General features: G+C 33.2%; 2 protein-coding genes across 7 annotated transcripts in view; one reads left to right on the top strand and one right to left on the bottom strand.

The window, feature by feature from the left end:
• The window catches only part of LOC116849881 (ras-related protein Rab-21), a 5,718-nt gene extending 2,211 nt beyond the window's left edge, over positions 1-3,507 (top strand). Inside the window, exons 3-4 of the mRNA XM_032827507.1 lie at positions 647-765; positions 836-3,507. Of these exons, the coding sequence (XP_032683398.1) occupies positions 647-765; positions 836-1,136 (420 nt within the window). The 3' untranslated portion in view covers positions 1,137-3,507. The remainder of the gene's footprint in view (positions 1-646; positions 766-835) is intronic.
• Positions 3,508-5,142: 1,635 nt separating this feature from the next.
• Positions 5,143-10,689, bottom strand: LOC116849880 (rho GTPase-activating protein 1). Of its 6 annotated transcripts, none has more exons than XM_032827505.1 (10): positions 10,381-10,674; positions 9,979-10,086; positions 9,766-9,909; positions 8,640-8,823; positions 8,273-8,491; positions 8,083-8,181; positions 7,814-8,001; positions 7,532-7,732; positions 7,321-7,427; positions 5,143-7,228 (listed from the first exon to the last, which is right to left on the bottom strand). In XM_032827505.1, the coding sequence occupies exons 1-10, from the start codon at positions 10,427-10,429 to the stop codon at positions 7,055-7,057; spliced, it is 1,473 nt and encodes a 490-aa protein (XP_032683396.1). In that variant the 5' UTR covers positions 10,430-10,674; the 3' UTR covers positions 5,143-7,054. The 6 variants fall into 6 exon arrangements, 5 of the variants coding, with proteins under 5 accessions (XP_032683396.1, XP_032683394.1, XP_032683397.1 ...); XM_032827503.1 differs by having other exon boundaries at positions 9,979-10,089; positions 10,381-10,670; XM_032827506.1 differs by having other exon boundaries at positions 8,640-8,820; positions 10,381-10,668.
• Between the last annotated feature and the right edge of the window lie 2,307 nt (positions 10,690-12,996).

Here is a 12,996-nt window from a genome sequence, read left to right on the forward strand (position 1 = left end):
ATATCAATGTATCACTTATACTTATAACATACGTCTTACTACTGCGGATGACCATATTTTACTACTTTGACCCTTTATATCTTGGGAAATATTGACTTTTAGGACTTGGTGCAATGATAACTTTTTATCAGCATGGCGAAAACTATAACATAATGAAATTTCAGCCAATTTGACCGAAAACCATTTTCCATAGGTTTTGTGCAGGGTCTTTTTTGTATAATTTTAAACATTTTAGTTTAAGTGAATAAACTCCTTAACTAGAATTGATGGTTTGTATCAAGAATATAATTTTTTTTATTAGTGTTATTTCATATTATAAGACTCATATTAATAGTTGTTATTTGAAATTTGCTTCAAATGAGATATTCAAACTTAGATTTAGAGTTAGATGTGAGTTATTCAGCTAAATTATGATTACAAATATAATGTCACATATATCATATGATTTAAAAAATTCAAGTCTAATTTTAAATTTTGATTATGAATATTTACATGAATATTACATGAATATTTACATGAATATTTACATGAATATTTACATGGAATATTTTACATGAGACAAGTTTTATGTAGTGACTATTAATACAAACTTTGTTTATTTTCATAGTTGAGGAAAAGTTTAGTAACAATAGGGTTTTGTTGTTAGGTGAAAAATTGGGTGAAAGAACTGAAAAAGATGTTAGGTAGCGAAATATGCTTAGCAATAGCAGGTAATAAAGTGGATCTAGAGAAAGATCGAAATGTTGCTATAGAAGAAGCAGAAGAGTAAGTACGACGACTTTCTTGTCCTCTTAATGGAAAATACAGATAAATATAATCAAGTTGTCACTTGCAGATATGCCAAACAAGTGGGTGCTATGCACTTTCACACATCGGCCAAGTTAAATCAGAATGTTGAAGAAATGTTCTTAGATCTAACAAGACGCATGATGCAGCATGCAGACGAGGCAGAACAGAAGTCTACTCTCACAAGGACTAATAGTACACGTCGCAACGTCGTAGTGGTTGAAGACGAGATGGAACAAAATCAACCAACCAGAAGTTCCTGTTGCACCGGTGGTGGTAGTAATAGTGGCGGCAGTGGTGGTAGTGGAAAAAGCAGTGGTGATGGCAGTAACAGTGGTGGTTTTTCGTAGATCTTTCAGTTTGAGTTATATTCAAGTTTAGACAAGGTCTAATCATAATGATTCATCGAGTATATACAAGATGAGGCATTTTAGAGTGTGACAAATTTTACTATCTTCTAAAAAATATTTCTTGAGGTATCTCTTAATGTTGCACTACAAATGCCTTACTTTTTGTGTACATATAGATACATTATCCACGTATGAATGCACGTGTGTATACGTATGCTGAATTATACAGATATGAAATCTATTATTTGAGAAAAAAATTGTTGTAAATTAATTAGCTAAATATTAGCTAGTCACTAGACAAAAACTATATAACACATTAACACGAAATTTTCAAAGGAAAACTAGAGAAACCTTCGGCTTTTATCCAAAATAATAATTTAGAATGATTGTACATATTGATGTTTGATGTACGTTGGGTGATTGAGCTGGATATTTCCTGACTAGAGTTTGGCAACACTAAATTTGGAAAGAAAATTGACAAGACTATTGTGGACTGTTATTGAAAACAGTCCAAATTGTATATGATCTAGAATATGTTCAATTACAGTAGTAAGCAAAGCGTTACTAATAGCGAATTCGGTTGCTTGCACTGAGTGCGCACTAAGGCTCATTCATAGTATGTTAATATATTTAAAAATTGTCTTAAATTCTCAAATATTTTTAACCAGTAATATATGTATAACATCCGTACGAATCACTTTATTTGCTAAAATGTTTTTAAATATGTATTTAAGACACGATCTTAAATATAAGAATGTACTGTAAACAAGACTTAACGCGCACTCAGTGCGCACTAGTGCAAGCTACCGAATTCACTATAAGTCATAAGACGTGGAACTTCCTATCACTATTATATGCGAAGCTTATGTAATCAGTTAAAGCTCGCTTATGAGACTTAAAGCTAAATGCGGTTTCAAAAGTGAATCGGTCGAACAAACTAAAAACTCGGAATTTGGCTCACTAGCATGTTTTCTATCTTCAAATAAAATATTTTTTGACGAAAAATTTTTATAAAAAATGATTAAAATATATATATTTATAAAAAAATATTTACAAAAGAGATATAATAATCGGGCTCTTTATAGTTTTACAACCATAAAACAAGAAAAAGACAATAACAGTGCTCATCGTAAATAGTCCTCAAAACAAAATACGTTTCATCCGAAATGTTTTTAAATAGTGAGTACTTTTGGAGATAATGGCATGAGATTAAAATAATATGTTTTGTATATACACAAATATATGTAATCATAATTATTGTTATAGTTATATAGATTTCTACGTCACTCACGAGGTGCTATTGCTGACATCATTTTGGAAACAGAAAAAATATGACTGTAAAAGATATTTTGTCTGTCAAAGATACCGCATGTAAAAAATAACGATGTATATATTATGTTTATATTGGATTAGTTAATAATGGAAACCACTAAAAAAAAGCATCAATAATAATATATCATAGGTGATGTGGAAAATTGCTTCATATAATAATTATAATTATATTTATTATTTACATACGGAATATAATATTTTAATCTTTTCACGCGATTATCTCCAGAATTATTCGCTATTTAAAAACATATTTCAGGCGAAACTTACTCTATTTTAAAAAAAATTTATCATGAGCATAATATTTTTTCTATTCGCACAAAACGGGAACTGTTACAGCTTCTTTTTTATTTCATGATTGTAAATCTAAGGAGCCCCCGATTATTTTACTTTTTATAAATATTTCTTTATAAATATAAATAAGTATTTTAATCATTATTTTTTATGAGAGTTATTTGCCAAAATTAAGTTTTATTTGGAAATAGAAAATGTGTTAGCGCGATCAGAACTTCGCGCTTTTTATATCGACCGGTTCTTGACTTCGTTTTCCAAAGCCGTTTGAATCTAACCTTAGTAAGCTTCATTTCAGTGAGTTTCGCACACGGATAAGCCATGCATGTAATAGAGATCAAGTAGTGGAAGATCCTATGGCCTATGATCTGGTATTTCTGGTGATAGATCGATTTATTGTAGCTTCAAATCTATCAGATTCTAATCAGATAGTTTTTACATTGAGGAAGTGAAACACCTTTGCCGTGTGTGTGGGAAACTTAAATTCAAAATCCTATAACTTTTTTTTTATATTTTAATATTTTATTATAAAATAAAGTATGAATTTATATTAAATATAAATATGTAAATTAGAAGACGAAAATTGAAATGATGAAACAATAGCAATTTCTGTATAACCTTTTTTTCTCTCTCTGTCTCTCACACACACACACATGACACACACACGCGCGCGCGCGCGCGCGGTGAGTGTCTGATAATTTCTTGTAAACATTTTTAAACGAGGAAAAGAAAATATATTCTTAGTTTTCAATAAATTTTTTAAGCGTTATTAAAGCCGATTTTTTTTTTAATTATAATTATACTTACTTTCCAATATTTATTTTACAGAAAAATGTTTTTTTTTTAATCATTTAAAAAAGAACTTTTAAAAAATTATTTACAAATCGACTATGATAACACCTAAAGAATTTATTGTAAATTGAGAATGTATTTCCATTTTTGCGTTTAGAAGTTTTTACAAAAGGTTATCAGAGGTCATCATTAAAAAAGAATAGTCTCAGAAACGACTGTTATTTCGCTATTATTTTGTTCCTTGTTTTCTTATTTACACAATGTTTTTATTAATATATAATATAAAATCGTACAAACTTTTATAATAAAATATTAAAAAATAAAAAGTTACGGGGTTTTGAATTTAAGCTTTCCATGTGCATGGCGAAAATGTTTTGCACGTCATGTAGTAAAGGCTTCTTGAACCAATTGGTAGGTTCATTTTTCGTTCGTTTTTTAAGAACTTCTAAACTAGGGCACGCTAGTGCAATAAGTTAGAGTGAAAGTATATTTGTTTTACTCTAATTTATTGCACTATAGTTTAGAAGTTTTTTGAAAATAAACGGACCTATGGTCTATTTTTTGTAGCTGAACTGATTACTGAATTAACTTATACTAGTTCTATTTCTTTTTTATACTAATTGTACAAGATACCCTAGATTCGTCTCTGAAATATTCGTGAGAATATAGAACAGATTGAGATGTACATAAATGTCCCATACCGTTTTGCGATATTTGCAATAAATCTCGAGATTTCAATTAAAGAAAATCGGTAAATGATCACGTGTGATATGGTAGATGAGCTGTATTGACGATGTATGCTGTTGTATACTTTTACATTAGGTGAAACTGAACAAAAAAGTCTTCCATCATTTTGCAAATGATAATGACGTAAACTTTTAATTATTAATGAAGAAAAATTGTTGATTGTGCACGATAATGCACAAATCTTCTTCAATTAATATCTAAAAATCTGTGGCCATTTGCAAGGCCACATAGAAAAACCATAATAGATTTTTTGTTCAGTTTGATCTAATGTATAAATATACAATAGCAGACGGTGTTTACAACTCATCTACCATATCGCGTGTGATTATTTACCAATCTTCTTTAAGTAATATTTCGAGATTTATTGCGAATATCGCAAAACGGTATGACACTATCATATCTTTATGTTTACATGAATCCATCCTATGTTTCCATAAACGTTGTGAAGACGAATCTGGAACACTCTGTATATTTGTTTCTTTTTAAGTTCCCGAATTGTGGAACTAATTCAACTACAAACAGACCTCTAGTAATTGATGAAGTTTCCATTAGATAGTGCACAGAGACTGTAGCGTGCATCATTGGGCAAAATTTTTAAATCTATTCGCTAGATCGAAATCTTCCGCTAAATGACGTATATATTACAATCGTATATTATAGGTTATATATAAAGGCACTATATAGATATAATCCACATTTTGTTTGGAAAATTGTTTCGAAACTGATATAAGATATAATTCCTTGTTTTATAGAAACATTGATTACTGTTTGATGTGTATTGCATTTTGCTATAAAAAATAACTATTATAAATTTGGATACAAAGATGAATAGCCGAAAGTCGTTAAATATTGTTTGTTAACTCACAATGTTTTTATTCGTTTGAAATTATAAAAATTAGCGATAAATAATTATTGTAAAGTTTAAATTATTGTTATAAGTTATATGAAAAAAAAAATATATAATAGTAAATTGTAATAATGTTATAGAAGAATGTTCTATTTACTTTTTTTTTACACCTTGTATATAAGTTCTGTGCGTGAGATGTTTAGAATTTACAAAGGATTGTAACATACAATCGATGTACCAATTATCATAGATTTAGAAATTAACATATTTTATTATACATTTTTCTATAGACAATGAGAAGGAATGTCACATCAGTTCTATATAGGTCTGGGTTAGTCTTTTCAATAATAGAGAGCAGTTTTAGGCTGTTAGCCCATACTTTATCCCAGTTACCCATAATGGCAGGACCGTTTAAAAGGATATATATAGATACGATTTGTTTCACGAAAAATGCTAAGTCTTTTATCCTTATATCTAAATGACAGATAAAATTAACTAAAACATTAAACTATATAGTACCCTGACATTCACAATACAAATTATATTCCTCTCTTTTTTCGTTCTCATTATCTCTTTATTATGATAATAAAACGAAATTAACGATCACACAAATTCTTCTCTCAAGATTATAATCGAGAAAAGAATATCAGAAGAATACTAAAATTTACACAGTGACTAAGTCACCAGAAAAGTCTGTTTTATTAACACTATGTATCTTTCTCTTTCTATAATATGTGTGTGGTATGTGTGTGTGTGTATGCGTGCGCGTGTATCACATATATAAATTCTTTTGCATTATTAATCATTTTCTTTAATATATCTCACCTTCTTGAATTTACTTAGATACAGTATCATGTATACTACATTTGTTAAACCACAATTATTAGATTTTATCAATTTTTCCAGTATATACATAAAATCCTGCAATGCAAAAGATTAAGTATTAAAAAGTTTATTTTTAGTTGACATATTTTACGTTTAGTATATAGAGATATTTTTTCCATAAAAATTACGAGATATTTTATAAATTATGTAGTAACCGAAACAGGGCAATTAAACAATTTATAAGTCTAACTCTGTAATAAAAACTCATTAAAAACTCATTGTTATGCAATGAAAAAAAATTTATCGAAATTGTTTAAATTGACTTGATAATAATGACTGGAACAATCTTATTTTAAACGTTTTAATCAATATAGTAAAAATAACAACTAAATAAAAATAACTAAACTTTCAAAGATTGTAGATTAAAAAATAATTGGCATAACTTTTAAAATAAAACGTTCGTTGTGTTAAATAAAAATTAAATTAAATATGACATTAAAAAAGTTTATATAAGAGATTTTAGAAGAAAAATATTATCATTCATGATCTCTCGCGATAATAAAAGCATCCCTCGATATCTTCTTCTATTTTCGAACATATTATTTTATTAAATTAGTAAATATTATTTTAAATAACTATTTTAAATAGTGTATGTATATATATATATATATATATATATATATATATATATATATATATATATATATATATATATATATATATATATATATATGTATATATATATATATATAAATAAATAAATATATATATATATATATATATATATATATTCACTGTGTGACGTTTCATATATCTTTGGTATTTGGTCGTAATTTTTTTTCTAGATATACACATTCTTCTTTTCCTCTCACCCGCGAAAATTATTGTACTTAGTTGTATTCTTATAAAAAATGTTGTGCAAAAACGTGTAAACAAATATTGGGCATCTTCTCTTCTGCTCTTTTCTCTATTGTCGGATATTAAAATATTCCAGTAAACGAAAGTGCAAATATTATACGTGGTAATAATCATATCATCAATAATTGAATGTTATGATTAGGCCCTCGACTGTCTGCATGGTGTACTTTTAAATAATGAATATCTTATCTTGATAGGTGAATAAAAAGTCTATAAATTGGTTGATGGGCCCTATCGCGGAGAGAGACATCCCACGAGCTGGCGGCGCTCTAACTAGATTCGGTCCAAATACGACTGCAAGATTACTAGAAGTCATCTTGTTCAAATCACATCGGTCCATTACCTGCCAATAGGAAAAACAATCGAGATTTACCTTTTCACATATCTTTATAATAGTTATTTCACAAACAGATAACAAGATATATAATTATGTACCCTTGATAAAAATTGTACGATGTATTTAAGGACTTGATAGTTGTCCTCAGGAAGCTTCTCTAGTACTAATATCTTAACTTTACGAGGACGTTCATCCTTTGATAATGCTAAAACGATTTATAAAATCTAAATTTTATTTTGTTATATATTAACACTTCCATCTGATTTGATTCAAATAAAAAAAGTAAAGAAATAAAAGTAAAAAACTTACTTTGGAATTGTGTAATTTCATCATATAATTCATAGGTCATAAGAGGTTCGTCTAATTCGCGGAGAAAAGTTTTAAGGAGAACCGCAGCAATATGTGGATCTCCTTGAAAATCGATGGGTAGACCTTGGTTACAACGATTCTGAAGTTCTTTGATAACCATTAAGTTGGCTGATCTTCGGAATATTCCTTCAGTTTCGAGAGCTAAAATGTTTTTCCACCATTATTGATTTTGATTGAAAAACTAAAGAAATTATCGCAAGACATGACGATTGAGAGGCATACCGTCAGGACTATCGAGAAATTCTACACACTGTCTTAGTATTGGCGGTATCGAGTCACCGTTATTATTTTCCTTTATAAATTGCAGGCTAGCACCGAATTGAGTCGTGCCAACTGGCGTAGTTACTGTACTTTGCGTCGGATTTGTTAATAGGTTTTTTTTATTCTTTATCAATAGCTGTTCGTTGTGTCTGAAAATATCAGCAGATAAGTAAAATTATATTATTCCAATCAAAAAAACATTTGACGAACAAACGATAAAGATTACATACTCTATCACTTGGGGAGGTATGATAAGTTGATCTAAATTAATGTATTGTGCCAATTCCTCTAGATAATTAACGTACATCATCTTCCGTCCAAACTTTACGCTACAAAAATTCGGTGTATTTATATAATATTTACAAAAAGTATAATAATTTATAAAGTAAGGAAATGTTTAAATGAGAGAATGTTATATACCTAATAGCTGGTTTGAATATTTGCCACACAATTCTAATAAAATTAGTCGGATGTACTAGATATAGAGCTTTGAGATTCTTTTTATATTTTCTATCAAATGCTTTGTACGCCTGCCATAACCATGATAAAGGTGGTTTATTTTTGGACGTAAGACCATAATGAAAGTAAACGAGACTATAATCTTGCTCCACGAACGTGTCTAAGGTATATGTAAGATACCTGTAAAATATATTAGAAAAGAATAATATCATACAACATACTTATAAATTTTAGATAGAGTCATGATATTGTAAAATAACAATTAATGCGTTAATCGACATGCAATGACAAATCATTGTTGCATATTATCTTATAATATATAACCAACCTAAGCAGCTTAGCATGATTGAAGGTCTCCTTTCCAACAGGAGGCAATTTACAGGCTGACACTACTATTATTTTGCGACCAGCACTATCATCGCCGACTACTTCCACAATTCCGTGTCTAGATATGTCTAGATAATCTTCCTCATCGGCGAGTTCACCATCTAAAGCAGCAAGATCTTCTGCTGCTTATCAACAGAGATATTTGTTGTAATAAACTTCAATTATTGTCAAGACTTTCATACTTAACAAATGCATTCCAACAAAAAATACAACCAGCAAGAATTATTCGATCCCTTGAAGCAACTGTATATATGGCCATGAAAAAAATGTGTATTCAATGAAAAAGATGAACAATGATTATGATTACAAAGTCTATGAGAAAAAAGAAACTTGCTACATGGATCAAATTGTGATCTATGTAGAATTTTTTACTCTAGACATGTAACCAAATATTTCAAATTCTAAACATGTAACCAAATATTTTTCTATCACTAAAGTGATATAATTTAAATTTCAAGAAAATTGATTTTTTTTACATGTACATAATTTACCTAATTTAAAATGTAGAAGTTAGTGATTTCTTCTGTTGCACTTGACTTGTAGTATGTCTTAAAAAAAATATGTTTTTATCATATATGGTACTTAATTAGGAAAAAATTGTTAATCTTGATATATTGCTTAAATAAAAAAACTTCTTATAGAAGATATTTAATATTGATAGTACTTCAATATGAAAAATATAGAATGGAATTAGGAATTGAGTGGAATGTTCCATTTACAATATATTAGATATCAGATGATTGTCATAAAAACAACTGCAGGTGAGAGATGCTGAGTTCATTTTTGAATTCTATGCATAATGATACATTAGGAATACACCAGAAAATCCATGTAACAAATTATCTATTGACCAATGTTACCATCCTGCTACAGGGGATTGAATCTTATATGAAGTTAATGCAAACCTATTTAAGAAGCGATATTTAATGATAGTTACATTCCTTTTCTTCTTTCACCCTTACACCATGCAATTTAACAAACTATACAACGTTCTACATAATTCACCTGCTATGCCCCGAATGCCATGACATTTAGTGGCTACTAACAGAAGGTAAAAGGTCACACACCAGATTCAATAACTGGAGCATCTACCAAAGCTTCCTCAAAGTTCTCTTCAATCGTGCCGTCACTCACTGGGCTTTCCAAATAATCTATCCCAGTACCTGTGCCGCTACTGGCCAAATCTAATTTTTCTTCCAGAAGTTGTACAGCTGTAATAAAACAACTATAAAATATACAATACAAATTAAAAATCAAGCAAATTTCATTGGATATATTACCATTATTGGAGGTAGTTTGCAATTCTGTGTCATCAAATTCCAGATTTGGTTCATAATCATGATAATCAGATAAACTGGGGTATGGATCTTCACAGTCGTTAGTTATACCTGCTAAATAAAGATTTAAAATCAGAATATCGACAGTAAATAAACACCAAAAAATAGATGACATTAGTATGTACACGTCTGTATATATTTCGTGTATATTTCTACAAAGAATACAAAGTAAACAGTTAGTTAATATTATTCAATACCGTGCAATAAATTTGATCTCATTTAATAAACGTAACATAATCCAGTTGCAAAACACATATGCGAAAAAGTACCGATATAAAGACAAAAGATGCATTATTGTCAACAATCGCGAAATATAGTATGTCAGCCGTCTTTCACGTCTTTTACCTATTAACGTCCGCGATGGACTCAACGTCGGCTGATAGTCCGCTTCCATTTCTACACTGTTAACGCGTACAGAATACTGCAGCTGTTGAAGCTATGATTATTTCAGTGTTGTTACAGACACGTGAAATCTTGAATTTGCTCGCACGATGACATTTTCTCCTCTTCTAGATGTATAACAACGTACGGTAATGCGACGTACAACGTGCAACGCGCTACGGCCCTCTCTCTCTCTCATTCTCACTCAATAGGTGCTTACGAAGGCTGCGTTCCGAAATTCACTGCCAGTACTGAAAATGTATAGTTCATATCACGTATACTATAGAATTTCAGCACTGGAAGTGAATTTTGGAACGCAGCCGAAAAACGCTTTGGGATCTGATTCTTGGTTGTTGTTTTTCAATGGTTTCATTATATTAAATATTACTGATGAGTTTTCGATGCAAATACGGCTCTGTGATTGGTTCATGACATCTTAAGACAGTACTTAAGTTGATCTTAAATATAATAGCGTATTCGACTGGCCCTGGGTTAATCGCTCCGAGAGCGATTAATGACATCATAAGTCTCTACTAGCCAAAAGCTAGTAGACTAGTCATAAAGCTTATAAGCTTATTACTTGTTCGACCAATAAACATAGGCTGAATAACCCAGAGCCAGTCGAACATGCTATAAGATCGGACTATGAATACCGTCCTATGAATACCGGCCTTTAACCACGATATGATTGGACATTACCAACCGATGCAAAGAATTATTTATAGCATGTTCGACTAGCTCTGGGTTAACCTACTCTGGGTTATTCAGCCTACGTTTATTGGTTGACAAATACTTGTAAGCTTTATGATTGGCTAGTAGAGACTTATGATGTCATTAATCGCTGTCGGAGCGATTAACCCAGGGCCAGTCGAACACGCTATTAGTGAATTATCAGGTCGAATCATTATGGGCGGTATTCATAGTTCGATCTTAGGGTGCCATTACATAAAGCGTGGAAACGCAAAACGCGGAAACGCGGAAGACAAATCTTACTAGATCCGCTACGCGTTCCGCGTCTGTTTTGATTGCCTCATAACTCCTGCACACACGACGCGGTAATGCTTGCCGCGCGGCGGAAGTTCGCGCGACAGCCAATCAATATGCTGCTTTCCGTAATAACCTTCTAGCTCTTACGGATAAACAACATACTGATTGACTGTCGCGCAGACTTCCGCCGCGCGGCAAGCATTACCGCGTCCTGTGTGCAGAAGTCATTATATTACATGAGACATATTTTGAGCGGAAGAGCGGTATGGGGAATTATAAAATATTAATTTTTAACGGTATTTATTAATTAAAATGCTTGTATTCAGATAAGCTGAAAAGATAAACATATTAGTAAAAATTGCAGTAAATTAAGTTAATACAATTTAAAAAAATGAATACAAATATTTATTTGTCACCAAATAGTTCCGCGCAAATTGTGCTCCATGTAATATAAGGAGAAATAAAATCGCGAAACTGGCTGCGCCCCCCGCAATCCCCCTCAAAACTAACCCAACCTAACCTATTGTCACATTAGCCGTTAGTCATTGTTTACTAAAAAATTATTAAAAAAAAAAGTTAAATACTTTAATAAACTTTAATAAATGACTGACGGTTAATGTGACGATAGGTTGAGTTAGGTTAGCTTTGAGGGGAGTTGCGGGGGGCGCAGCCTTAGGGTGTACGCTGACACGTACACCCGCCTAAGGAGGCTCCGCGATGAGGGTGAACCTCTGTCGGCCGGGACCATAGGACGGATCCGAGCCCTGGCCCGGCGCAAGGCCCTCCGACGCTGGAAAAGGCAACTCGGGGGGCCCAACGTGCCGGGCAGGCGGACCATCGAGGCCATCCGCCCCTGTCTCCTCGAATGGGTGGACAGGGGCCACGGCGGGTTGAACTTCCACCTGACACAGGTGCTCACCGGGCACGGCTGCTTCGGTGAGTACCTGTGTCGCATAGGTAAAGAGCGTACGACGCATTGCCACCACTGTGCGGCCGATCGGGACACCGCGCAGCACACCCTGGCCGAATGCCAGGCGTGGGCTGCCGATCGCGGTGTCCTGATCGCAGTGGTTGGCGGCGACCTCTCGCTCCCGGCCGTAGTCAAAGCTATGGTCGGGAGCAAAGAGGCCTGGGAGGCGGTGGTCTCCTTCTGCTCCTCCGTAATGGGGCGGAAGGAAGCCGCCGAAAGAGTTAGGAGGGGGGAGGCGGAGGTAGTACCGCTCCCCCCCTCCACCTCCTCTTCGGAGGAGGAAGAGGAGGAAGTGGCGCCGAGGAGGAGGCGTGCTAGGCGGGGTCGCAGATGGCGTCCCCGCCCCCCTCCCGCCCACCTGAGATATAGAGCCCCGGAGGGGAACCCCAACTAAGAGGTTCCCCTCCCACCTAGAGAAGGAACGCCCTCGCTGGCGGGCGGCCATGGGAGGGGAGGAGTTCTCCCCTTCCAATCTTCCTGGCCGCCCGCTGTCCTGAGGAGTTATTCCGGATCAACTCCGGAAGTGAGAGTGGAGCCCACCCACCCACGGAGGGGCGGGCGGGGACGCTCGGATCGCGCTCTCCGATCTCGGAGGCGCGTCCTGGGGCGTCCCTTCACCCGGC

The sequence above is a fragment of the Odontomachus brunneus genome, unplaced genomic scaffold (genome assembly GCF_010583005.1).
Source record: "Odontomachus brunneus isolate Ranch 3 - 2012 unplaced genomic scaffold, Obru_v1 Obru_scaffold_127, whole genome shotgun sequence".
NCBI classification, from domain to species: Eukaryota; Metazoa; Arthropoda; class Insecta; order Hymenoptera; family Formicidae; genus Odontomachus; species Odontomachus brunneus.